A 25,493-nucleotide genomic window follows, 5' to 3' on the forward strand; every position below is an offset into this window, starting at 1 on the left:
AGAGAAAGGACTGGTGCCAGCAAGATGGGAGATAGCAGTGGACATTGAGGCCTTGGTCTGGGAACAAAGCCTGGGTCTGCCGCTAGTGGTGGTGTGAATATGAGCGAATCTTTAGCCACAGGGCCTCAGTTTGTTCCCCTGTGAAATACAGGGGTGGCTGAAATTATAACTAGGAGCCTTTTCAGCTCTGAGATTCTGAGTTTGGATGAACCAGAACAAACATGAAGCCTTAGACTATTTCCAGCGTCTAGCCTGAACCCAACTGTTGTCTCGCTGTCAGTCGCTATTATTAATTCTAGTTAAAGTTTTCTATAAAAGACCCATATTTAGTCACGGGGTAGTGCTGATTCAAGGACAGACAGCTGGAAAGGTTTCAGAGCTTTCAGTGGACTGTTCCCACCATAGCTAAACTCTGAAGTTATGCCGTAGATGGATGGTTCAGGCTACCTTGGAGGCAACTTAAGGTACAGCCCCAGGGTAACGAGTATTTGTCTAAACACACTGGAGACTCTGAAGCTGAAAGAAATATTTGGCCATTTTGTATTTATGTGTTTTATTTTATCTTTTAAAGTCATGTAATTTTATTAAAATTTTTTTCATTTTTTTTATTCAATTTTTAAAGGTGACCCTACATTTACAGTTATTACAAAATACTGGCTATATTCCCCGTGTAGTACAGCATATCTTTGTAGCTCATTTTATACCCAATAGTTTGTACCTCTTAATCCTCTACCCCTGGATTGTCCTTCTCCCCTTCCCTCTCCCCACTGGTAACCACTAGTTTGTTCTCTGTGTCTGTGAGTCTGCATCCTTTTTGTTGTATTCCTTAGTTTGTTGTATTTTTAATTTTTTAAATTTTTTAACTTTATTGGAATATAGTTGATTTACAATGTTGAGTTAGTTTCAGGTGTACAGCAATATCGTGATGTATTTTAGAAAGAGATTGGAAATTTTATTTTTCCCTTCTTTCCATGTTAAAGGTTTACTAAGGGGAGTATGCATTAATTTCCAACTGTCTTCTGGCTGTACCTCTGTTATGGGTCACGTAGTTATGAGAGATATGACATCACCAAAGAGGACATAATATGACTGGGGCTTAATACGAGTGTGTAATATCGGAGGCAGGCGGGCATGATGACCAAGACATGCACGCTGGAATCAGGAAATCTGGGTTCAAACCTTTGTAAGTCAAGTACTTGGCATAATGTCAGCCATAGTGCAAGTACCCAATAGTTGCAACTGTCATTGTTCAAGATGACAGGAATATACAAACATATTAGTAATCTTCTTATCACAAGAAACACCACTGAACTCTTCTGGAGAAACAGCTTTTTAGAAAAGAATGACCTCATTCCCCTTCATTTCCTTTACCCATAGTGTTTATTAATTCAGCTGAACCAAATGCTGTAGGTTTGAGTTGGGTACTAAAGTGAAATTTGCCGAGCCCATTCTTGTTTCCTATTCTCTGCAAAGTATTTCCAGCAGAGGTGGACCGGTCATTTCCACACGTGGCCCCTGGTAGCAGAGCGCGATGGAAGGACTTGGGGAAGTGTTTATATGTATGGCTGCGTCCCGTGGGCATAAACATCCAGTTGTTGTGTGTAAGGAATCTGTGACTCTGAGCAATAGTGCCAGACTTTGTTTGTGCTAGCACTCTTCAGAGACCTGAATAAGCGCTTCCTTACCTGACACCTACGTGTGGAGTTTTGTTTTTTGTCATTGGATTGTCTGGTTTGAGTTTTTCTTATGTTGTAAATACGTAGGTGAAGTGAAGAAATTTTCTACCCTGAAAAAAATAAGTTTTGAGTAGACTTGATCTATTCCTTAAGATAATTTCGTCTTTTGTCCCAGAACAAAGGTGACATGATGTAGGGAAGTTAGGAGAGTCACACAATTTTGGAAAGAGACCTGGGCGGTAGGGGAATTTGCATCCATGCCATGGTTCTAGAATTGGAAAATCAGTGTTATATTTAAAGAAGACACACATTGGCTACACAGAACAAGGTCAGCTAACTTTTAACTTCCAGAATCAGATTGCCAAGAAAGAAGACAAAATTTTAAAGTAAATAATTTACTGTTTCCTCCTCTTCTGAATTTAAAAAGAGTATCTTTTAAAATCATTTCTGATGTTTCAGAGAGAACCATGAGAGCATAGCTTTGTATCAATAGCTTTAAAAAAAGAGAATTGAGAACTGAGGTTGATGCACTGGCAGACAAGGTTAAATGCATATAAAAGGTAACGCATTCTTGAAACATCTAGAAGAACATAGCACAATGATGTTGAGTCTATAATCTCCAGGTTTACTCTTTCTAAACAGATACGGAACAGTATAATTGATGATTTTTCCCCTAAGAATTAAATTTTGTTTGTTTTTTCAACTGGCAGCGGGGGCTTTGGAATCAGAGTTGAGAGTTAAGATACCAACTGTGCCATCTTCAAACTGTGGAGACTTGGGCTGATTGTTTAATCTTTGAGCTTTTATTATTTTAAACTGTGAAGAGCAATACGTACCTCAAAGGTTCTTGAGGATATTGAAGTGCTTTAGAGAAAGCCTACCACCTAGTAGGTGTTTATTAAGTAATGAATGACAGAGAAAGTAATTTAAATCTCAAATTTCAGTGCTGAAATGCGGAAGTAAATACACAAAACAACTGTGTGATTCTAGGTGACTTTGGAATTTTGACAAGAGCCTCTGTTTATTGCTTCCCTTTAGTCCATTTCTTGATGAGTTTTTCCGCAAACACTTTTGATTAACTAAACGCTGAATTTGAGGAATTCAAGACCTCAAGAAATTAATGACCTCTCAAAACAGTGGTTTAGTAGAGTAATAAGGGTCTGCATCCATTTTTATTATCACTATTTACTGGATGTGATATATATACAAATAGAATAGCTACCATTTACTTCTGGTTACTATGTACCAAGTGCTGTACCAAATACTTTATGAATGTCTCATTTAATCCCGGTAATAACTTGAGACATAAGTATTATGGCTCTCACTATATAAATGAGAAGATGACATACACTCTTTTTTTTTTTTTAGAAAACTTATTTATTTATTTTTAAACATCTTTATTGGGGTATAATTGTTTTACAATGGTGTGTTAGTTTCTGCTTTATAACAAAGTGAATCAGTTATACATATACATATGTTCCCATATGTCTTCCCTCTTGCGTCTCCCTCCCTCCCACTCTCCCTATCCCACCCCTCCAGGCTGTCACAAAGCACCGAGCTAATATCCCTGTGCCTTGCGGCTGCTTCCCCCTAGCTATCTACCTTACTACGTTTGTTAGTGTGTATATGTCCATGACTCTCTCTCGCCCTGTCAAAGCTCACCCTTCCCCCTCCCCATATCCTCAAGTCCGTTCTCCAGTAGGTCTGCGTCTTTATTCCTGTCTTACCCCTAGGTTCTTCATGACATTTTTTTTTCCCTTAAATTCCATATATATGTGTTAGCATACGGTATTTGTCTTTTTCTTTCTGACTTACTTCAGTCTGTATGACAGACTCTAGGTCTATCCATCTCATTACAAATAGCTCAATTTCATTTCTTTTTAAGGCTGAGTAATATTCCATTGTATATATGTGCCACATCTTCTTTATCCATTCATCCGATGATGGGCGCTTAGGTTGTTTCCATCTCCGGGCTATTGTAAATAGAGTTGCAGTGAACATTTTGGTACATGACTCTTTTTGAATTTTGGTTTTCTCAGGGTATATGCCCAGTAGTGGGATTGCTGGGTCATATGGTAATTCTATTTGTAGTTTTTTAAGGAACCTCCATACTGTTCTCCATAGTGGCTGAACCAATTCACTTTCCCACCAGCAGTGCAAGAGTGTTCCCTTTTCTCCACACCCTCTCCAGCATTTATTGTTTCTAGATTTTTTGATGATGGCCATTCTGACTGGTGTGAGATGATATCTCATTGTAGTTTTGATTTGCATTTCTCTACTGATTAATGATGTTGAGCATTCTTTCATGTGTTTGTTGGCATTCTGTATATCTTCTTTGGAGAAATGTCTATTTAGGTCTTCTGCCCATTTTTGGATTGGGTGGTTTGTTTTTTTGTTATTGAACTGCATGAGCTGCTTGTAAATTTTGTAGATTAATCCTTTGTCAGTTGCTTCATTTGCAAATATTTTCTCCCATTCTGAGGGTTGTCTTTTGGTCTTGTTTATGGTTTCCTTTGCTGTGCAAAAGCTTTGAAGTTTCATTAGGTCCCATTTGTTTATTTTTGTTTTTATTTCCATTACTCTAGGAGGTGGGTCAGAAAGGATCTTGCTGTGATTTATGTCATAGAGTGTTCTGCCTATGTTTTCCTCTAAGAGTTTGATAGTTTCTGGCCTTACATTTAGGCCTTTAATCCATTTTGAGCTTATTTTTGTGTATGGTGTTAGGGAGTGATCTAATCTCATACTTTTACATGTACCTGTCCAGTTTTCCCAGCACCATTTATTGAAGAGGCTGTCCTTTCTCCACTGTATGTTCCTGCCACCTTTATCAAAGATAAGGTGTCCATATGTGTGTGGGTTTATCGCTGGGCTTTCTATCCTGTTCCATTGATCTGTCTTTCTGTTTTTGTGCCAGTACCATACTGTCTTGATTACTGTAGCTTTGTAGTATAGTCTGAAGTCAGGGAGCCTGATTCCTCCAGCTCCTTTTTTCGTTCTCAAGATTGCTTTGGCTATTCGGGGTCTTTTGTGTTTCCATACAAATTGCGAAATTTTTTGTTCTAGTTCTGTGAAAAATGCCATTGGTAGTTTGATAGGGATTGCATTGAATCTGTAGATTGCTTTGGGTAGTAGAGTCATTTTCACAATGTTGATTCTTCCCATCCAAGAACATGGTATATCTCTCCATCTATTTGTATCATCTTTAATTTCTTTCATCAGTGTCTTATAATTTTCTGCATACAGGTCTTTCGTCTCCTTAGGTAGGTTTATTCCTAGATATTTTATTCTTTTTGTTGCAGTGGTAAATGGGAGTGTTTTCTTGATTTCACTTTCAGATTTTTCATCGTTAGTATATAGGAATGCCAGAGATTTCTGTGCATTAATTTTGTATCCTGCTACTTTACCAAATTCATTGATTAGCTCTAGTAGTTTTCTGGTAGCATCTTTAGGATTCTCTATGTATAGTATCATGTCATCTGCAAACAGTGACAGCTTTACTTCTTCTTTTCCGATTTGGATTCCTTTTATTTCCTTTTCTTCTCTGATTGCTGTGGCTAAAACTTCCAAAACTATGTTGAGTAAGAGTGGTGAGAGTGGGCAACCTTGTCTTGTTCCTGATCTTAGTGGAAATGCTTTCAGTTTTTCACCATTGGGGATGATGTTTGCTGTGGGCTTGTCATATATGGCCTTTATTATGTTGAGGAAAGTTCCCTCTATGCCTACTTCCTGCAGGGTTTTTATCATAAATGGGTGTTGAATTTTGTCGAAAGCTTTCTCTGCATCTATTGAGATGATCATATGGTTTTTCTCCTTCAGTTTGTTAATATGGTTTATCACATTGATAGATTTGCGTATACTGAAGAATCCTTGCATTCCTGGAATAAACCCCACTTGATCATGGTGTATGATCCTTTTAATGTGCTGTTGGATTCTGTTTGCTAGTATTTTGTTGAGGATTTTTGCACCTATGTTCATCAGTGATATTGGCCTGTAGTTTTCTTTCTTTGTGACATCCTTGTCTGGTTTTGGTATCAAGGTGATGGTGGCCTCGTAGAAGGAATTTGGGAGTGTTCCTCCCTCTGCTATATTTTGGAAGAGTTCGAGAAGGATAGGTGTTAGCTCTTCTCTAAACGTTTGATAGAATTCACCTGTGAAGCCATCTGGTCCTGGGCTTTTGTTTGTTGGAAGATTTTTAATCACAGTTTCAATTTCAGTGCTTGTGATTGGTCTATTCATATTTTGTATTTCTTCCTGATTCAGTCTTGGCAGGTTGTGCATTTCTAAGAATTTGTCCATTTCTTCCAGATTGTCCATTTTATTGGCATAGAGTTGCTTGTAGTAATCTCTCATGATTTTTTTTATTTCTGCAGTGTCAGTTGTTACTTCTCCTTTTTCATTTCTAATTCTATTGATTTGAGTCTTCTCGCTGTTTTTCTTGATGAGTCTGGCTAGTGGTTTATCTATTTTGTTTATCTTCTCAAAGAACCAGCTTTTAGTTTTATTGATCTTTGCTATCATTTCCTTCATTTCTTTTTCATTTATTTCTGATCTGATTTTTATGATTTCTTTCCTTCTGCTAGCTTTGGGGTTTTTTTGTTCTTCTTTCTCTAATTGCTTGAGGTACAAGGTTAGGTTGTTTATTCGAGATGTTTCCTGCTTCTTAAGGTGGGCTTGTATTGCTATAAACTTCCCTGTTAGAACTGCTTTTGCTGCATCTCATAGGTTTTGGGTCATCGTTATTTTGTTTTCATTGTCTCTAGCTATTTTTTTATTTCCTCTTTGATTTCTTCAGTGATCACTTCATTATTAAGTAGTGTATTGTTTAGCCTCCATGTGTTTGTATTTTTTACAGATCTTTTCCTGTAATTGATATCTAGTCTCATGGCGTTGTGGTCAGAAAAGATACTTGATATGATTTCAATTTTCTTAAATTTACCAAGGCTTGATTTGTGACCCAAGATATGATCTATCCTGGAGAATGTTCCATGAGCACTTGAGAAAAATGTGTATTCTGTTGTTTTTGGATGGAGTGTCCTATAAATGTCAATTAAGTCCATCTTGTTTAATGTGCCATTTAAAGCTTGTGTTTCCTTACTTATTTTCATTTTGGATGATCTGTCCATGGGTGAAAGTGGGGTGTTAAAGTCCCCTACTATGAATGTGTTACTGTCGATCTCCCCTTTTATGGCTGTTAGTATTTGCCTTATATATTGAGGTGCTACTATGTTGGGTGCATAAATATTTACAATTGTTATATCTTCTTCTTGGATCGATCCCTTGATCATTATGTAGTGTCCTTCTTTGTCTCTTTTAATAGTCCTTATTTTAAAGTCTATTTTGTTTGATATGAGAATTGCTACTCCAGCTTTCTTTTGGTTTCCATTTGCATGGAATATCTTTTTCCATCCCCTTACTTTCAGTCTGTATGTGTCTCTAGGTCTGAAGTTGGTCTCCTGTAGACAGCATATATAAGGGTCTTGTTTTTGTATCCATTCAGCCAATCTGCGTCTTTTGGTGGGAGCATTTAGTCCATTTACATTTAAGGTAATTATCGATATGTATGTTCCTATTCCCATTTTCTATATTGTTTTGGGTTCGTTATTATAGGTCTTTTCCTTCTCTTGTGTTTCTTGTCTAGAGAAGTTCCTTTAGCATTTGTTGTAAAGCTGGTTTGGTGGTGCTGAACTCTCTCAGCTTTTGCTTGTCTGTAAAGGTTTTAATTTCTCCATCAAATCTGAATGGGATCCTTGCTGGGTAGAGTAGTCTTGGTTGCAGGTTTTTCTCCTTCATCACTTTCAGTATGTCCTGCCACTCCCTTCTGGCTTGTAGGGTTTCTGCTGAGAGATCAGCTGTTAACCTTATGGGGATTCCCTTGTGTGTTATTTGTTGTTTTTCCCTTGCTGATTTTAATATGCTTTCTTTGTATTTAATTTTTGACAGTTTGATTAATATGTGTCTTGGCGTATTTCTCCTTGTATTTATCCTGTATGGGACTCTCTGTGCTTCCTGGACTTGATTAACTATTTCCTTTCCCATATTAGGGAAGTTTTCAACTATAATCTCTTCAAATATTTTCTCAGTCCCTTTCTTTTTCTCTTCTTCTTCTGGAGCCCCTATAATTCGAATGTTGGTGCGTCTAATGTTGTCCCAGAGGTCTCTGAGACTGTCCTCAGTTCTTTTCATTCTTTTTTCTTTATGCTGCTCTGCAGTAGTCATTTCCACTATTTTATCTTCCAGGTCACTCATCCGTTCTTCTGCCTCAGTTATTCTGCTATTGATCCCTTCTAGAGTACTTTTAATTTCATTTATTGCGTTGTTCATCGTTGCTTGTTTCATCTTTATTTCTTCTAGGTCCTTGTTAACTGTTTCTTGCATTTTGTCCATTCTACTTCCAAGATTTCGGATCATCCTTACTATCATTATTCTGAATTCTTTTTCAGGTAGACTGCCTATTTCCTCTTCATTTGTTAGGTCTGGTGCATTTTTATCTTGCTCCTTCATCTGCTGTGTGTTTTTCTGTCTTCTCATTTTGCTTATCTTACTGTGTTTGGGGTCTCCTTTTTGCAGGCTGCACGTTTGTAGTTCCCGTTGTTTTTGATGTCTGTCTTCAGTGGCTAAGGTTGTTTCAGTGGGTTGTGTAGGCTTCCTGGTGGAGGGGACTAGTGCCTATGTTGTGGTGGATGAGGCTGGATCTTGTCTCTCTAGTGGGCAGGTTCACGTCTGGTGGTGTGTTTTGGGGTGTCTGTGGCCTTATCATGATTTTAGGCAGCCTCTCTGCTAATGGGTGGGGTTGTGTTCCTGTTTTGCTAGTTGTTTGGCATAGGTTGTCCAGCACTGTGGCTTGCTGGTCGTTGAGTGAAGCTGGGTGCTGGTGTTAAGATGGAGGTCTCTGGGAGATTTCCGCCGTTTAATATTATGTGGAGCTGGGAGGTCTCCTGTTGACCAGTGTCCTGAAGTTGGCTCTCCTACCTCAGAGGCAGAGCCCTGACTCCTGGCTGGAGCACCAAGAGCCTTTCATCCACACGGCTCAGAATAAAAGGGAGAAAAAGTAGAGATAATTAGTAGGAGTATGAGGAAAGAAAGAAGGAAAGGAAGGAAGGAAGAAAGAAGCAAAGAAGGAAGGAAGAAAGAAGCAAAGAAGGAAAGAAAGGAGGGAGGGAGGGAGGGAGGGAGGAAGGAAGGAAGGAAGGAGGGAAAGAAGGAAAAAAGACAGAAAGAAAGAAGATACAGTAAAAATAAAATAAAGTATAATATAGTTATTGAATTAAAAAATATTTAGAAAAAAAAAAGGGACGGATAGAACCTTAGGACAAATGTTGGAAGCAAAGCTATACAGAGAAAATCTTACACAGAAGCATACACATACACCTTCACAGAAAGAGGTAAAGGGGGAAAAATCATAAATCTTGCTCTCAGAGACCACCTCCTCAATTTGGGGTGATTCGTTGTCTAAAGGAGGGAAGGAAGGAAGGAAAGAAAGAAAGAGAGAATGAAGGTAAAGTATAATAGTTATTACAATTAAAATTAATTATTAAGAAAAAAAATTTTTTTTAAAAACCATGGACGGATAGAGCCCTAGGACAAATGGTGGAAGCAAGAGTATACAGACAAGATCTCACACAGAAGCATACATGTACACATTCACAAAAAGAGGAAAAGGGAAAAAAATCATAGATCTCGCTCCTAAAGTCCACCTCTTCAATTTGGGATCATTCCTTGTCTATTCAGGTGTTCCACAGATGCAGGGTCCATCAAGTTGATTGTGGAGCTTTAATCCGCTGCTTCTGAGGCTGCTGGGAGAGATTTCCCTTTCTCTTCTTTGTTCTCACAGCTCACAGGAGCTCAGCTTTGGATTTGGCCCTGCCTCTGCGTGTAGGTCGCTGGAGGGCGTCTGTTTTTTGCTCAGATAGGACGGGGTTAAAGGAGCCGCTGATTCGGGGGCTCCGGCTCACTCAGGCCGGGGGTGGGGGGGGAATGAGGGGCACTGCGTGCGGGGCGGGCCTGCGGCGTCAGAGGCGGCGTGACGTTGCACCAGCCTGAGGCCCGCCGTGCGTTCTCCCGGGGAAGTTGTCCCTGGATCCCGGGACCCTGGCAGTGGCGGGCTGCACAGGCTCCGCGGAAGAGGGGTGTGGAGAGTGACCTGTGCTCGCACACAGGCCCCTTGGTGGCGGCAGCAGCAGCCTTAGCGTCTCCCGCCCGTCTCTGGGGTCCGCGCTTTTAGCCGCGGCTCGCGCCCGTCTCTGGGGTTCCTTTAAGCAGCGCTCTTAAACCCCTCTCCTCGCGCCCCAGGAAACAAAGAGGGAAGAAAAAGTCTCTTGCCTCTTCGGCAGGTGCAGGCTTTTCCCCGAACTCCCTCCCGGCTAGTCGTGGTGCACTAACCCCTTCAGGCTATGTTCAAGCCGCCAACCCCAGTCCTCTCCCTGCGCTCCGTCCAAAACCGAAACCCGAGCCTCAGCTCGCAGCCCCGCCCGCCCTGGCGGGTGAGCAGACAAGCCTCTCGGGCTGGTGAGTGCCGGTCGGCCCCGATCCTCTGTGCGGGAATCTCCCCGCTTTGCCCTCCGCACCCGTCGCTGTGCACTCCTCCATGGCTCCGAAGCTCCCCCCTCCGCCTCCCGCAGTCTCCACCCGCGGAGGGGCTTCCTAGTGTGTGGAAACTTTTCCTCCTTCACAGCTCCCTCCCACTGGTGCAGGTGCCGTCCTTATTCTTTTGTCTCTGTTTATTCTTTTTTCTTTTGCCCTACCCAGGTACGTGGGGAGTTTCTTGCCTTTTGGGAGGTCTGAGGTCTTCTGCCAGCCTTCAGTAGGTGTTCTGTAGGAGTTGTTCCACGTGTAGATGTATTTCTGGTGTATCCGTGGGGAGGAAGGCGATCTCCGCGTCTTACTCTTCCGCCATCTTCAAGGTCTCCCCGAGATACACTCTTTTAATAATATGTCTAAGCCTCCATAGCTGGGAAGACTTAAAAGCCAGGATAGTACCTTTTCAAGTTAGCATCTGTGCTTTGGAAACACCTAATTTGATGATAGGTTAGCTCTTTGAAATGCTAATACACATAGAAGTTTTTGAGGGAATCGTTGGTCTTTAGAAGCTTTGAAACATTTCATGCCTGATTAGGACTAGGGAAGATCCAAGGAATTGATTGCATATGTCCAGTGCCCCTTTTTTTTTTTTTTTTTTGCGGTACGCGGGCCTCTCACAGTTGTGGCCTCTCCCATTGCGGAGCACAGGCTCTGGACGCGCAGGCTCAGCGGCCATGGCTCACGGGCCCAGCCGCTCTGCGGCATGTGGGATCTTCCCGGACCGGGGCACGAACCCGTGTCCCCTGCATTGGCAGGTGGACTCTCAACCACTGTGCCACCAGGGAAGCCCCAGTGCCACTTTTTTTGAACTAATTTTTCTGCTGTTTCAATTTAGATTTTGGTCCATCCAAGACAAATACAGAATGCTGTGGAATGACTGCCTAATGGGTATTTCTCAGCCTTGACTATACAAAAGAATCACCTGGGGAGCTTTAAAATACAAACCACAGAAAAACAAAACAACCCCCCCCAAGCCCAGTCCCCATTCCTAGATATTCTCCACCCTCCAGTTTTATTGAGATATAATTGACATATAACATTGTATTAGTTGAAGGTGTACAACATAATGATTTGATATGGGTATATATTGTGAAAAATTACCCTAATAAATTTAGTTACCATCCATCATCACCTCACATAGTTACAAATTTTTTTTTTCTTGTGATGAGACGTTTTAAGATGTATTCTCTTAGCAACTTTCAAGTATATAATATAGTGCTGGTAACTGTGTTCACCATGCTGGATGTTACATCCCCAGAACCTATTTATCATATAACTGGAAGAAGTTTGTACCTTTTGGCCACCTTCATCCATCCCCAGAGCTGCCTCTGGTAACCACCAATCTGCAGTCTGTTCTTTGTTTCTATGAGTTTGTTTTTTTTTTTTTCTTTTTTAAGATTCCACATATAAGTGACATCATAAAGTGTCGTCCTTCTCTGTCTGACTTATTTCACTGAGGTTGAAGGTGCATGCATGCTGTTGCATGTAGCAGGACTTTCTTCTTTTTGATGGCTCAGTAATGGTCTCCTAGATACTCTGATGGAAACTGAACGATGTCATAAGTCTTCTGGAGACTTCTGGAGGCCCAGCTCTGGGATGTCTCACATCAGCCCCCCAGGAACATTGGAGTCACACTCTTGGGTCCCGGTTTGCTTGGTATTCTGGCTCTGCAGACCGGGGCTGCTCTCACACCTTACTACCCTCACCTTCACTCTGTGTGGTGGTGGAGGAGAGTGGGGCAGGGAGGGGAAACCATTGTCAGCATTCTCATCATTCCAGTCAGTGTGATCTTCCAGGAAGGGCTGCTCGGAAGGTTATCAGCTATCCAGTGCCGGTTCTTGGGATATAACCTTTCCACTGTTTATTTATACTTTGGATATATTGGCTCTGTGTTGTTTGGTTTCCTATTCGAGTACCATTCCAGAGCCATGTGCCATGTTTATAAAGATCGAACATAAGTCAATGAGCTATTCCCAGTGTTGGTCACACACAGGTGCTAGTTTCTTTTGATGGGATCAAGTTTTCCCACCTTTTCTTCTCTCCTTCACCATTGTCATCCTCTTCACAACCTAACTTCTCTCCTGTTCCCTCTACTTCACAACCTTCCTTAATTTGAACAATGAGAGATGGCAGTAAGTCCAGATGTGGATGATAGTCTGGACAGCAGAGGATTTTTTTTAACACCTGTATTGAAGTGTAATTGCTTTACAATGGTGTATTAGTTTCTGCTGTATAACAAAGTGAATCAGCCATACATAGACATATATCCCCCTATCTCCTCCCTCTTGCGTCTCCCTCCCACCCTCCCTATCCCACCCCTCTAGGTGGTCACAGAGCACCGAGCTGATCTCCCCGTGCTATCTGGCTGCTTCCCACTAGCTAGCTATTTTACATTTAGTAACGTATATATGTCATGCCACTCTCTCACTTCATCCCAGCTTCCCCTTCCCCCTCCCTGTGTCCTCAGGTCCATTCTCTAGTAGGGACAGCAGAAGATTTTGGGCAGATGGGTAGTTTGCTGTTTCCAGACTGCCCTATTGGAGTACAAAGTCTGTGGAAATATGGTATTAGCAGGTTAGCAGTTGGAGCACAAAACTAACTTTTCACTAGCAAATATTTGTCCACAGTAATTTAAACCATTTTTTATTCAGTTTACACATGAGGGGGCAGTGTGGTACTTATAAAGCAAATGCTCTGTTGAAATTGTTTATTTCTGTTGGTGTACAATTGTTTTTAGGTGAGAACTTTTAGACCGTGAATATAATTCTGACACGTTTGTTAGCTATTAAATGTGATACATATATGCGATACGCTCACTCATATACACAGGTCATGTTTTTATTCAAGTATATAAATAATAATCTCCTTGTAACAGTGGGGCTTTCACACAGTGCCTTTTATTGTGAGTTTCATATTTACGGTTTGTTTAATGCTAGCTGGCTTTCTTCGAGCATCTACCTTTAGAACATCAGTCCTCTGGAGATACAGTGTCAGGGTGATGTCTAAATATTTTATGTTATGACTTCATTGAGGGCTGAAGGGACTCCAGTGTTATTGGGGACAGGAAGCTTCTGAACTCAGGTCTTGGCAGCTATGCACATTTTCTTATGAATCACCTCTGTATGATATGCTTCCCTTTATGGCACAGTTTGCTTTTCTCAAGAGAAAAAAACAATTGCTAAGCAAAGAAGCAGCACATTTTAATTAATGTTGTTATTGCTGATAGATGAATGACACTGTAGATAATCAAGGTGCTGACACTCTAGGTTTTGTAAATGGAGGGGAAATATTTAAGAGAAGTTGGAAGGTATTAAACGAATTGGTGAAATCTACAGAGCATTTTCTGAAAAATGCGCGTGGGAATCCAAAAGGTAATTTCGTAAAGCACAGGCTATTTTTAAATGTGTAAAAAATATTTGTGGTCATATGTTTCTGTTTATGTAGTTTGAAAAAAAATTGAGACTAGCATTTTGGCACAGCTATAACTCTGTGAAATGGAACGGGATATTTGTTTGTAATGTTTTATCCCGATTACTTCCTTTGTGGATGAAGAGCTGTGGTATTGTCTACATCTGGTGAAGATAGTTGTGCTTGTTTAGTTTGGGCATGAATCTGTTTTGAAATATAATGATTTGATGCTGCTTTTCCTTAATTTTAATGAGAAATTTTATTTTGAAATCTCTGTTAAAAAATAAAGACTTATGACTTAATACCCAAAATTTGAAGGCATGGATTTTTGGCTCCAACAGTCCCTTTTGGATGAACTCCATGTGTTGTTCGGTACTGGTATACTGTTGGAAAACCCAGGTTTCTGTTCATGGAAAACAATTAATGTCCTTCATGTTTTGATGGCAGATTTTTAGGACCCTGCCTGATGCCACACTGCCTGAGCCAGTCACCCTGTCAGCATCACCCCCAAATGCTCCACCAAGGCAATCGAAGAGACAGGGCCAGAGGACTAAGAGACCCGTGGCTGTATATAATCTTTGTATTGAACTGGAAGATGGTAAGATGTTAATTACATGTTTCTTCTTGATAGTCTGTTGAGAATATGGCAAAGCCTATGACCCCAGGGCGGGCCATTGTTTTCCATCCTTTGGATTTTAACTTCTTTTCCCCTCAAGATTATGATTTTTGGGATTAACAGGGGGGGTAAATCTTTCCTTGTCAGGGAGAGAATGCACATTTCAGTTTTGTGTTTGTCTTTGTTATTCACGTTTCTTTTTTTACTTTGAAAAGACAGCTAAAATTTCTTTTTGGGGAGACTTGTGTGACCTCCTGTGAGGTTACATAACCCCGAGACAAATGGAAGAGGAACTAAAATCAAAGTAGAACTTTCATGAGAGGAGCAGATTGGAGTCTGATGTTAAATGCATTGAGATCAAAGGCACGGGTCCCTGTGGCGCTGGGGTCTGTGCTTCTGCACCGTCCGGTTTTCTGACTTTCTTGTAAGGCAGGTGTCTCATCCTGTGGTGGGGTGGCAAATTGACCACGGTCAGGGGCTAGGCTGAGTGAATCGAGCTGCAGTGGGACTCTGACCAGTGGAAGTCCTTACTTTCCATCCAAGCCACCGTGTTCCAACTCTCTGTTGTCATGTGGCCACCTTGTCTCAGTATTGCCAGATTGCCTCGTTTTTACCGGAGCCTAGAAATTGGAATTTTAAACACTGATCCCTACAAAACAAGGCTGTGAGCCATAGCGAGACCCCAGTTGCTGATTTGTAATCACGTAGTTATTGGCGTGGAGAATAAGATCGAAACTACCAAGGTTTTATTGGTTTGGAGGTGTGAGGTGATTGTCAAAGGGAAGGAGGAAATGAAGATAGAAACATACAATACCTCCATCGTAAGCAGCTATATAATGAAATGTCACATAGCTAATATCCAAAGACCCATGCAAGCAGGTGACACCTGTCTTTAACTAACTCTCAGGGGATCTGTACACGAGGACTCAGAATGCCTCCTGTAGTGTGTGTGTGTGTGTGTGTGTGTGTGTGTGTGTGTACACTTATATATTACACACACACACACAAACACACACATACACATGCACACACATTAGTTTTAAAATCAGATCCTCATTTTCTAGAGAAAGGGCATGATTTATTAAAGTCAACCTGTACTTTCAGAGCTTCCTTTTAGCCCTTAGTTTCAGCTTCTGAGCCCAGCCAACTTCTTATTCTCTGTCTCCTTTCTCGTGTTCACTCTCTCAACAGAGTTGCTAATAAGGAGTAAAGCTGACTGGTTTGAATTGAGCCTTGTCTTATATATCACTTGTCCTCTGGTGGAAGTGTTAAAAAATTAGTGAACGAGGCAAATGTTGGAAAGTAGGAGGGGAACAAAATCAGGGCGATGTAAAACAATACCTACTTGGGCTCATCAGCCCTTGAGCAAAACTGAATTGACTCTGTTTCATAAAGGAAATGACCAAAGAGGGAATCACATCTACTTTGGGGGGTATTTTTAGGAACTGAATCAGAATATCCAGTCATGTGTACATAGTTTACTAATTTTTTGATCATTGCGTTGCTGAATGATTATTATTAATGGGTAAGAAGCTGCTGAAGTGGTATTTAGCACATCTTTTATGGAAATACTCAAAATGGTGTACGATCATAGCTTTCCTAATTTTTAAGCCATATATAAATTCTGTAAAACTCTTTAATTATAAGGGAAAAAAGAAGATGGACAGATATTTAATTCCTATAGTCTGTTTTTACGTTCACCATCTATATGATGTCTTATTGTACATTTTGTCTTTTATAACTTTACATTGACCCTTCTGGATTGCAGCCTTTGATTTTTCTGGAAGTTGTTAGAATCAGAAAAGCCCATGATTTTGGTCATGGAGTGATTTTGTTTTGTCTTACAGGTCATAAGATAAAGCAATTAAAACCTGTTATTTATCCTCTCCCCTCCCCAACCTATTATTTGTAGCTAAGCTTTAGTGAAACTCAAGTTGTGTGAAAAAGAATTATTTCAGGGAGAACAAAGTGGGATCCATGTTTTGCATATTCTAAAAAAATAAATAAATGAAGAGGTCGTGAAAATGCTTTTGAAAGGAAGCATACAGGGAAAGGATATTAAAAGGCTATGTTGTTGATTATTACTTAGCACATTGAAAGCTCTACCCTTTCAAAAAAAAAAAAAAATCTCTTCTTATCACCAAGACTTAAATGTTTTTCAGTAGCCCGAGTCATCTAATTGTCAACTCTATTTGAAATTTTCAAAAGTTTAAGCTTTTTATGTATTTTTTCTTATTGATGGTAGTTGAGTCACTTCCCATGTTTACCTAGTTTTGGTTAAGGTATGCATTATTAGCCAACTTTGGTTGATGATTTTTCCAAATTTTTTAGTTTATTATGAGTCCGATAGAAGGTTTAAATGCAAGTGTGTTTCCACCTTTACCCTCCCCCCATTTATTCACTGTAGTACAAGTTAAATTTGACTTAATAAAATCCAGGACAAATTATTTTTGTTTAAATTTAGGTAGATTATTTGCCAAGATTCAAGGAACTAGTGTGAATGACTGGAGAGTTTCCTCAGCTGTATGATTTGGTCACAGATTTGGTGTTTGAGTGAAGTGGTTTTGTGGTATGTTATTTCTTCTGCATTGAGTAAGGTATGAAACCATGCGATGGACCCAACAGGCAACCCTGGAAAACACTCAGAATTGGTTTCAGTTCAGCATTAGGCAGATCAGAAAGTCGTTATTAGCAGTCAGCAAGCCTGTTAGCATGAGCTGAAGTAGGATAGACCTAGAAGTGGAGAATCCTAGCTTAGCTGGTGTGAAATAGGAGAGACACCCTCCGCTGTTAGACATCGTTTTTCAACCCCGCCCCCCAAGTTTAATTAAAGACACTTAGTATCTTTACTTTAACAAAGGCTTTAATTGGCATTGGCACATTTAGCCATACTGCATACACAATGCTCATTTATTTTCCTTTTTAACATGTGATTTAATGGCATTAAACTTGTTATTTGCAGAAGACTTTAGAATTCTAGTTACTTGCTTAAAGATCTCTGTTGATGATTAAGATGAACTGAAATGGCTATATTATTTATCTAGCTAGATTTCTTTAAATAGAGCAGCTGTTAAATTTTTTCTGAAATTCTTTTTATTATTTTGTAGAAGCCATATTGTTCATTTTCATATAGCATTTAATAGTCTCACAAACCTCAAAGCTGAGTAGATTTGGCTACGTCAGTTGTTGGGAAATAGCAAAATATGAGGTAGGCTGCTAAGTGCTAAAAAGAAGATGAAAAAATCAAAGGCTTCCTTTTATTTCGTCCACGGGTTATCTTTGTGTTTTTATTTCCTTAGAAGTGGTAGTAAAGTAACTCTAAAAAATTTTAGTGTTTGTTTTGTTTTTGTTTATACCTGCCCACTCCAAATTTATGTCCTTCCTACCTCTTTTTTTAATTATATAAATTTCAGGTGTACAGCATTATAATTTGACATCTGTGTACACTACACAGTGATCACCGCCAGAGGTCTAGTTATCATCCATCACCATACACTTGACTCCGTTTACCCCTTTCATCCACTCCCCAACCCTCTTCCTCTCTGGTAACCACTAATCTGTTCTCTGTATCTATGTGTTTGTTTTATTTTGTTCATTTGTTTAAGATTTCAGATGTGAGTGAAATCATATGGTGTTTGTCTTTCTCTCTCTGACTTACTTCATATAGCAGAATACCTCCAATGTCCATCTGTGCTGTCACAAATATCAAGATTTCATTCTTTGTCATGGCTGAGTTGCATACATACATATGCAATATGTATGGTACACACACACATATATATATATATATATATATATATTCATCTATTGATGGACACTTAACATTGTTTCCATATCTTGACTATTGTAAATAATGCTGCAATGAAAATTGGGGTGCATGTGTCTTTTTGAATTAATGTTTTTGTGTTCTTTGGATAAATACCCAGAAGAGGAATAGCTGGGTCATATGGTAGTTCTCTTCTTAACTCTTTGAGGAACCTCCATACTGTTTTCCCTAGTGGCTGCACCAAGTTACATTTCCAGAAACGGTGTACTAGGGTTCCCTTTTCTCCACATCCTCTCCAGCATTTGTTATTTATTGTCTTTGTTAATAGCCATTCTAACAGGTATGAGGTGATAGCTCATTGTGGTTTTGATTTGCATTTTCCTAACAATGGATGATATTGAATACCTTTTCATGAGTCTTTTGGCCATCTCTCTGTGTTCTTTTGGAAAACATCTGTTCACATCCTCTGACCATTTTTCAGTTGGGTTGTTTTATTTATTTATTTTTGCTTTTGTTGTTAAGTTGTATGAGTTCTTTATGTATTTGATATTTTTAGATATTAATGCCTTATTGGATATGTGATTTGCTAATATCATCTCCCATTCAGTAGGTTACCTTTTCATTTGGTTGATCGTTTCCTTCGCTGTGCAGAGGCTTTTAGTTCGATGTAGTCTCATTTGTTTATTTTTCCTTTTGTTTCCCTTGCCTTTGAAGTCAGATCCACAAAAACATAGCCAAGACCGATGTCAGGGATGTTACCACCTCTGTTTTCTTCTAGGAATTTTATGGTTTCAACTCTTACATTAAAGTGTTTAATCCACTTTGAGTTGATTTTTGTGTGTGGTGTAAGATAGTGGTCTAGTTTCATTCTTTTGCATATTGCTGTCCAGTTTTCCCGATGCTGTTTATTGAAGAGACTGTCATTTCTCCATTGTATGTTATTTACTCCTTTGTCATAATTTAATTGTCCATGTATGTGAAGGTTTATTTCTGGACTCTCACTCTGTTCTGTTGATCTGTGTGTCTGTTTTTGTTCCAGTACCACACTGTTTAGATTACTATAGCTTTGTAGTATAGTTGCAAGACAAGGAGTGTAATACCTCCAGCCTTGTTGTTCTTTCTCAAGATTGTTTTGGCCATTTGGGGTCTTTTGTGGTTCCATACAATTTTTAGAGTCATTTGTTCTGCTTCTGTGAAATATGCCATTGGCATTTTGTTAGGGATTTCATTGAATCTGTAGAGAGCATGGATATTTTGGCAATATAAATTCTTCTAATCCATGAGCATGGAATATCTTTCCATATATTTGTGTTTTCTTCAGTTTCTTTCCAGTGCCTTATAATTTTCAGTTTACAGGTCTTTCATCTCCTTGGTTAAATTGATTTCCAGGTATTTCGTTCTTTTTGTTGCAATTGTAAATGGGATTGTTTTCTTAGTTTCTGTTTATGGTAGTTTGCTATTAGTGTATATAAATGCCACAGATTTCTGTATATTGATTTTGTATCCTGCAACTTTAATGAATTCATTTATTCTAACTTTTTTTTTGATGGAGGCTTTAGGGTTTTCTCTGTATGGTATCATGTCCTCTGTGGGTAGTGACAGTTTTACTTCTTCCTTTCTGGTTTGGATGTCTTTTATTTCTTTTTCTTACCTAATTGTTGTGGCTAGGACTTTCAGTAGTATGTTGAATAAAAGTAAGGCAAGAGTGGGCATCCTTGTCTTTTTCCTGATCTTATAGGACAAGCTTTTAGCTTTTCACTGTTAGGATATGATGTTAGCTGTGGGTTTGTCATATATGGCCTCAATTATGTAAAGGTACATGCCCTCTATACCAACTTTGTTGAGAGTTTTGAATTTTGTGAAATGCTTTTTTGGCATCTGTTGAGATGATCATATGGTTTTTATCCTTAATTTTGTTGATGTGATGTATCATGTTGATTGATTTATGGATGTTGAACCAATCTTACATCCCTGGAATAAATCCCACTTGATCATGATGTAAGATCCTCTTAATGTATTTAATGTATCATTGGATTTCGTTTACTAATATTTTGTTGAGGATTTTTTTCATCTATGTTCATCAAGGATATTGGCTTGTAATTTTCTTTTTTTGTGGTGTTCGTGTTTGGTTTTGGCATCAGGGTAATGCTGGCTTCATAAAATGTGTTTGGAAGATTTCTCTCCTCTTCAGTTTTTTTGGAAGAGTTTGAGAAGAATAGGTATTAAATCTTTGAGTGTTTTGTAGAATTCACCAGTGAAGCCAGCTACCTGGGCTTTTGTTTGTTGGGAGATTTTTGGATTACTGTTTCAACCTCCTTACTAGTAATTGGTCTATTCAGATTTTCTATTTCTTCATGATTCAGTTGTGTGTTTCTAGAAATTGATGCACTTCTTCTAGGTTGTCCAATTTGTTAGCTTGTAATTGTCTGTAGTAGTTTCCTATGATTCTTTGTATTTCTCTGGTTCTTACTTCCCGTCTTTGATCTCTGATTTTATTTAGTTGAGCCCTCGTTTTTCCCTTGGTGAGTCTAGCTAAAGGCTTGTCAATTTTGTGTTTTCAAAGAACCAGATCGTAGTTTCATTGATCTTTTCTATTGTTTTTTTAATCTCTTTCATGTATTTCCACTCTTGATTATTTCCTTCCTTCTACTAATTTTGCACGACTTTGTTCTTCTTTTTCCAGTTCCTTTAGGTGTGAATTCACTGGAGTTTTTCTTGTTTCTTGCGGTAGGCCTGTATTGCTATGAACTTTCTTTGCTACATCTTGTTGATTTTGGCATGTTGTATTTCTGTTTTTATTTATCTCTTGGTATTTTTTTATTTCTCCTTTGATTTCTTCAGTGAGCCATTGGTTGCTCAGTAGCATGTTGGCTTATCTCCATGTTTTAGTGGTTTTTCCTTTTGTTTCTTGTGATCAATTTCTAGTTTCATACCATTGTGGTTGGAGAAAATGCTTGGTGTAATTTCAATCTTCTTGAGACTTGTCTAGTGACCTAACATGTAATCTGTCTTGGAGAATGTTCCATATGCACTTGAAAAGAGTGTGTATTCTGCTTTTGGATGGAATATTCTGTATTCGTATATATCTATTAAGTCCATTTGGTCTGATGTGTTGTTTAAATTCAGTGTTTCCATATTGATTTTCTGTCTGGATGATCTATCCATTGATATAAGTGAGGTGTTAAAGTCCCCCACTATTATTGTATTGCCTTTAATATCTCTTTATGTCCATTAATATTTGCTTTCCTATACCTTGGTGCTCCTCTGCTGGGTGCATATACATTTATAAATCTTATATCTTCTTGCTGGATTGACCCCTTTATCATTATGTAATGCCCTTCTTTGTCTTTTATTACAGTCTTTGTTTTAAAATCCATTTTGTCTGATGTGAGTGTAGTTTCTCCAGCTTTCTTTCATTTCCATTTGCATGGAATGTCTTTTTAAGTCCCTTCACTTTGAGTCTCTGTGTACCCTTTCTTCTGAAGTGAGTCTCTCTCCATTCAGCCATTCTGCCTTTGATGGGCAAATTTAGTCTATTTACATTTAAAGTAATTATTAACAGGTATGTACTTATTGCCATTATGTTAATTGTTTCCTGGCTGTTTTTGTAGTTCTTCTCTGTTCCTTTCTTCTCTTTCTTGCTTCCTTTGTGTCTTGGTGGGTTTTTTGCGTGCGTGCGCGCACACGTGTGTGTGTGTTTTGCTTACATTCCTTTGTCATTTTCTTTTGTGTGTTTACTGCAAGTTTTTTTCCCTGTTGTTTCAATGAGGTTTACATATAACATCTTATGTAAATAGTAACCCATTTTAAATTGGTAACCTCTTAAAGCTTTGGAATGTGTCCAAATTTATCTTTTTACTCCCCCCATCACATATTATACCTTTGATGACACATTTTACATGTCATTTTGTGCATCTTTTAACTAATTATTTTAATTTTAGTTAAGTTTACTACTTTTGTCTTTTAACCTTCATGTTTGCATTTTAAGTGGTTTCACTACCTGTATTATATATTTACCTTTTCCAGTGATATTTTTACTTTTATGTGTTTTCTCATTATTAATTAGTGCCATTTCTTTTCAGCTTAAAGAAGTCACTTTAGCATTTCTTGTAGGACTGGTTTAGTGGTGATAAACTCCTTTAGCTTTAGCTTATCTGGGAAACTCTTAATCTCTCCTTCAATTCTGAATGATAACTTTGTGGGTACAGAATTCTTGGTTGGAAGTTTTTCCTTTCAGCACTTTGAATATGTTGTGTCACTCCCTTCTGGACTGTAAAGTTTCTGCTGAAAAATTTGCTGATAGCCTTATGGGGTTTTTCTTGTATGTAACAAGTTGTTTTTCTTTTGCTGCTTTTAGGATTGTCTCTTTATCCTTAACTTTTACCATTTTAATTATAATATGTCTTGTTGTGTGTCTTTTTGGTTTCATCTTGCTTGGAACTCTTTGGGCTTCCTGGACCTGGATGTCTCTTTCCTTCCACAGATTAGGGAAGTTTACAGCCACTATTTCTTCAAATAAGTTTTCTGGCCCTTTCTCTCCCTCTTCTCCTTCTGGGACCCCTGTAATATAAATATTATTCTTCTTGATGTTGTCTCAAAGATCCCTTAAGGTATCTTCACTTAATTTTTGTTTTCTTTTTGCTGCTGTCTGGGTGAGTCCTATTGTTTTCTCTTCCAGCTTGCTCATTCATCCTCCTGCCTCATTTAGTCTGCTGGTGAGCCCATGTAGTGTATTTTTCAGTTCAGTTATAACTTCTGTTTAGTACTTGCTTATATTTTTCTATCTCTTTGTTGAAGTTCTCACTGTGTTCATCTATTCTTCTCCCAAGTTCAATGAGTACCTTTATGACTATTAATTTGAACTCTGTGACAGGTAGATTGCTTATCTTTGTTTCCTTTTGTTCTTTTTCTGAGGCTTTGTCTTTTTCTTTTGTTGGAACATATTCCCTTGTCTCCTCATCTTGCCTCATTTTGTGTTTGTTTCTATGTATTAGGTAAATCAGCTATCTCTCCCAGAATTGAAGGAATGGCCTTATTTAGGAGATGCCTTGTGGGGCTCAGAAGTGCCTTCCTGACTGGCCACCAGAGCCAGGCATTCAGGGAGTATCCCCTGTGTGGGCTGCATGTGCCCTCTTGTGGTGGGAACGTGGCTGCTGGTGCAGTGTCTGGTGGACGGGGCTGGGTCCCGGACCCTTAGTACCTTTTTATATAAAGAGAGACTGTTGTGTTTGTCCCCATATACAAGGAAAGTTCATGAGGCTGTATGAGGTATATTCTTTGCTATTTTCTCTTCAAGGCAGAAGAAACATTTTAAAAGAAGGTTTGGTGAGTGAGAAGAGGATTATCATCTGAATTTTGACTAAGCTCTCCCATTCTTCCTTTATGCTAGCTCTAATTTTAAACACAACTAGACATTCACAGGACTAGTTTTATTTGTATCTTCTTTGGTAATTAGGTATTCTTTGCCTGTCTTCTTTTGTACATGGTATAGCAGTTTGTTTATTTAGACAACAGAAAAGATATGACTTATAAAGAGTTGAAAACAAAATCATCTTGCAAGCCAATTGGCAGGATTTAATATTATTTTAGGGTAGTTCTTACTTTGGGTATCGTTAGGTTGGCACTTTCCCACTTGGATCCCGGATGTGCTAACTGGAGCACATTTTGTTGAACACGTATTATTGTAGTCCTACAGTGTGGTAGAGAACATGACGAGGATGCAGAGCTTTATAAGCAAAAAAGTGAAAATACAACGGTCGAAGGGGAGATGGGTTAACAATAAAGCAGGACCATTTTCCTCCTTTCTTAAAGAAAGAACGTATCCTGATATACATCAGTCTGTAAAATCAGGGTGGGACAGATCTGTCTTGGAGTCAAGAAGGCCATGGTAAAAGGCTGGTTAAGTAATTTAAGCTTAGGTTGATGTGGGCTTGAGTGAGCACTAGGAGTTGAAAATAAAATGGATATCTGGGAGAAATGTGAAAGCGAGTTGTTGGTACTTCTCCACTGACCAGGTGTGGAGAATGAAGGCAGCTCATCAACACAGATGTCATCAGCCACATTGTAGGCTCATAGGTAAATCTTTTCCTTGTGTTTATGTCTTAGTTTTGTCCTGAGGCTTTTTTTTAATATATATCTTTAGACCATCTTCCCATCAAAAGGAAGAAATCATCTCATCTTGTTAGTGTCTTCAATACATATTGTTATATGTAACTTGTTTAGAAAATAGGTTTGGTATAAATAGTGTATGTGGAAAGCCAGTGGACAGAGAAATGTTAAGTAATAACTGAAATGTTATGTCTTCTTAGAGAAAGATTAGTCTCATAATTATGAACAATGTAGAGCTCAGTTTTCTCCTACTTTACCTCGCAGACTTATATCCATTCAGTCACAGGCTTATGTAAAGGATGGGCGGCCCCCACCATACTCAAAGATGTTTATTTCTGTAGAAGTCAAGGATGGAGAGCTGACAGTCACGGCAACTATGCACTCTCCAATCTCAGTTCCCAAGAGAGTATCTTTAGAGGGGTAGATTGGGCATTTGGGATTGACATGTACACACTGCTATATTTAAAATAGATAACCAACAAGGACCTACTGTATATCACAGACAACTCTGCTCAATATTCTGTAATAACCTAAATGGGAAAAGAATTTGAAAAAGAATAGGTACATGTGTATGTATAACTGAATCACTTTGCTGTATACCTGAAACTAACACAACGTTGTTAATCAACTGTGCTCCAATTAAAAAAAAAAAAAAAAGAAAAAGAAATGACCTTCATGAAAGCATGCTTTCGTAAGTGAATTGTTACTACCCCGTCCTCCCTCAGATTGTATCAGGACACTTATGTGAGAGAAGGATCACTGTAAAACCATTGTTGATGTGGATTTTCAGAGACCTTCTGCAGCTACTGACATTTCCTTATAGACATATCTGATCAGCTTGCAGAGATTAATAATCAACCCAAGTAACCGGCTGCAAGCAGATCTCTGTCTTATGCTTGGTAATCTTCTCTCGATTCTTACCATTTTTTTGCATGACGCTTCACGGGTAGATTCTGGATAATAACTTTCCAAAGGCCGAGCCATCTTACCACCTCCTCTGAGCAAAGTCATGATTCCTTGGCATGGAATTACTGTGTTGTGAAGTTAAATCTAAGACCGGGCTTGAATCCAGTGACAGGCTGTGTCGACAGATTATTTCTCACTTTTACCGTGATGAGATCAATGGGTTGGAAAAGGCAGCCAGAAATGTCAGGGCTGTGATTGAGTTGTGACCTGCCCATAGATCGTGCCCGCTGCTTCTCCTGCACCGGCGTCTCCCCAGACGCTTCCTCGAAGCTCAGCTCCCCTAATGTTAATGACAAAGCACGAGGCACCTTCTTATATGACTTCCTCTATAATCTTAACTATGCTCCTGTGTGGGATGAACATTTCCCCCTCTCTC

At 39.0% G+C, this 25,493-nt stretch overlaps 1 protein-coding gene across 4 annotated transcripts in view; it reads left to right on the top strand.

The window, feature by feature from the left end:
* Nucleotides 1-25,493, top strand: part of ARHGAP10 (Rho GTPase activating protein 10) — a 334,513-nt gene that overhangs the window by 267,689 nt on the left and 41,331 nt on the right. For all 4 annotated transcript variants that reach the window (XM_029235052.1, XM_029235053.1, XM_029235054.1 and 1 more), the window contains one exon: nucleotides 14,109-14,259. In XM_029235052.1, coding sequence (XP_029090885.1) covers nucleotides 14,109-14,259 — 151 coding nt within the window. The remainder of the gene's footprint in view (nucleotides 1-14,108; nucleotides 14,260-25,493) is intronic.

Source organism: Monodon monoceros, unplaced genomic scaffold (assembly GCF_005190385.1).
Source record: "Monodon monoceros isolate NGI ecotype Baffin Bay Population unplaced genomic scaffold, NGI_Narwhal_1 Super_Scaffold_20, whole genome shotgun sequence".
NCBI lineage: Eukaryota > Metazoa > Chordata > Mammalia > Artiodactyla > Monodontidae > Monodon > Monodon monoceros.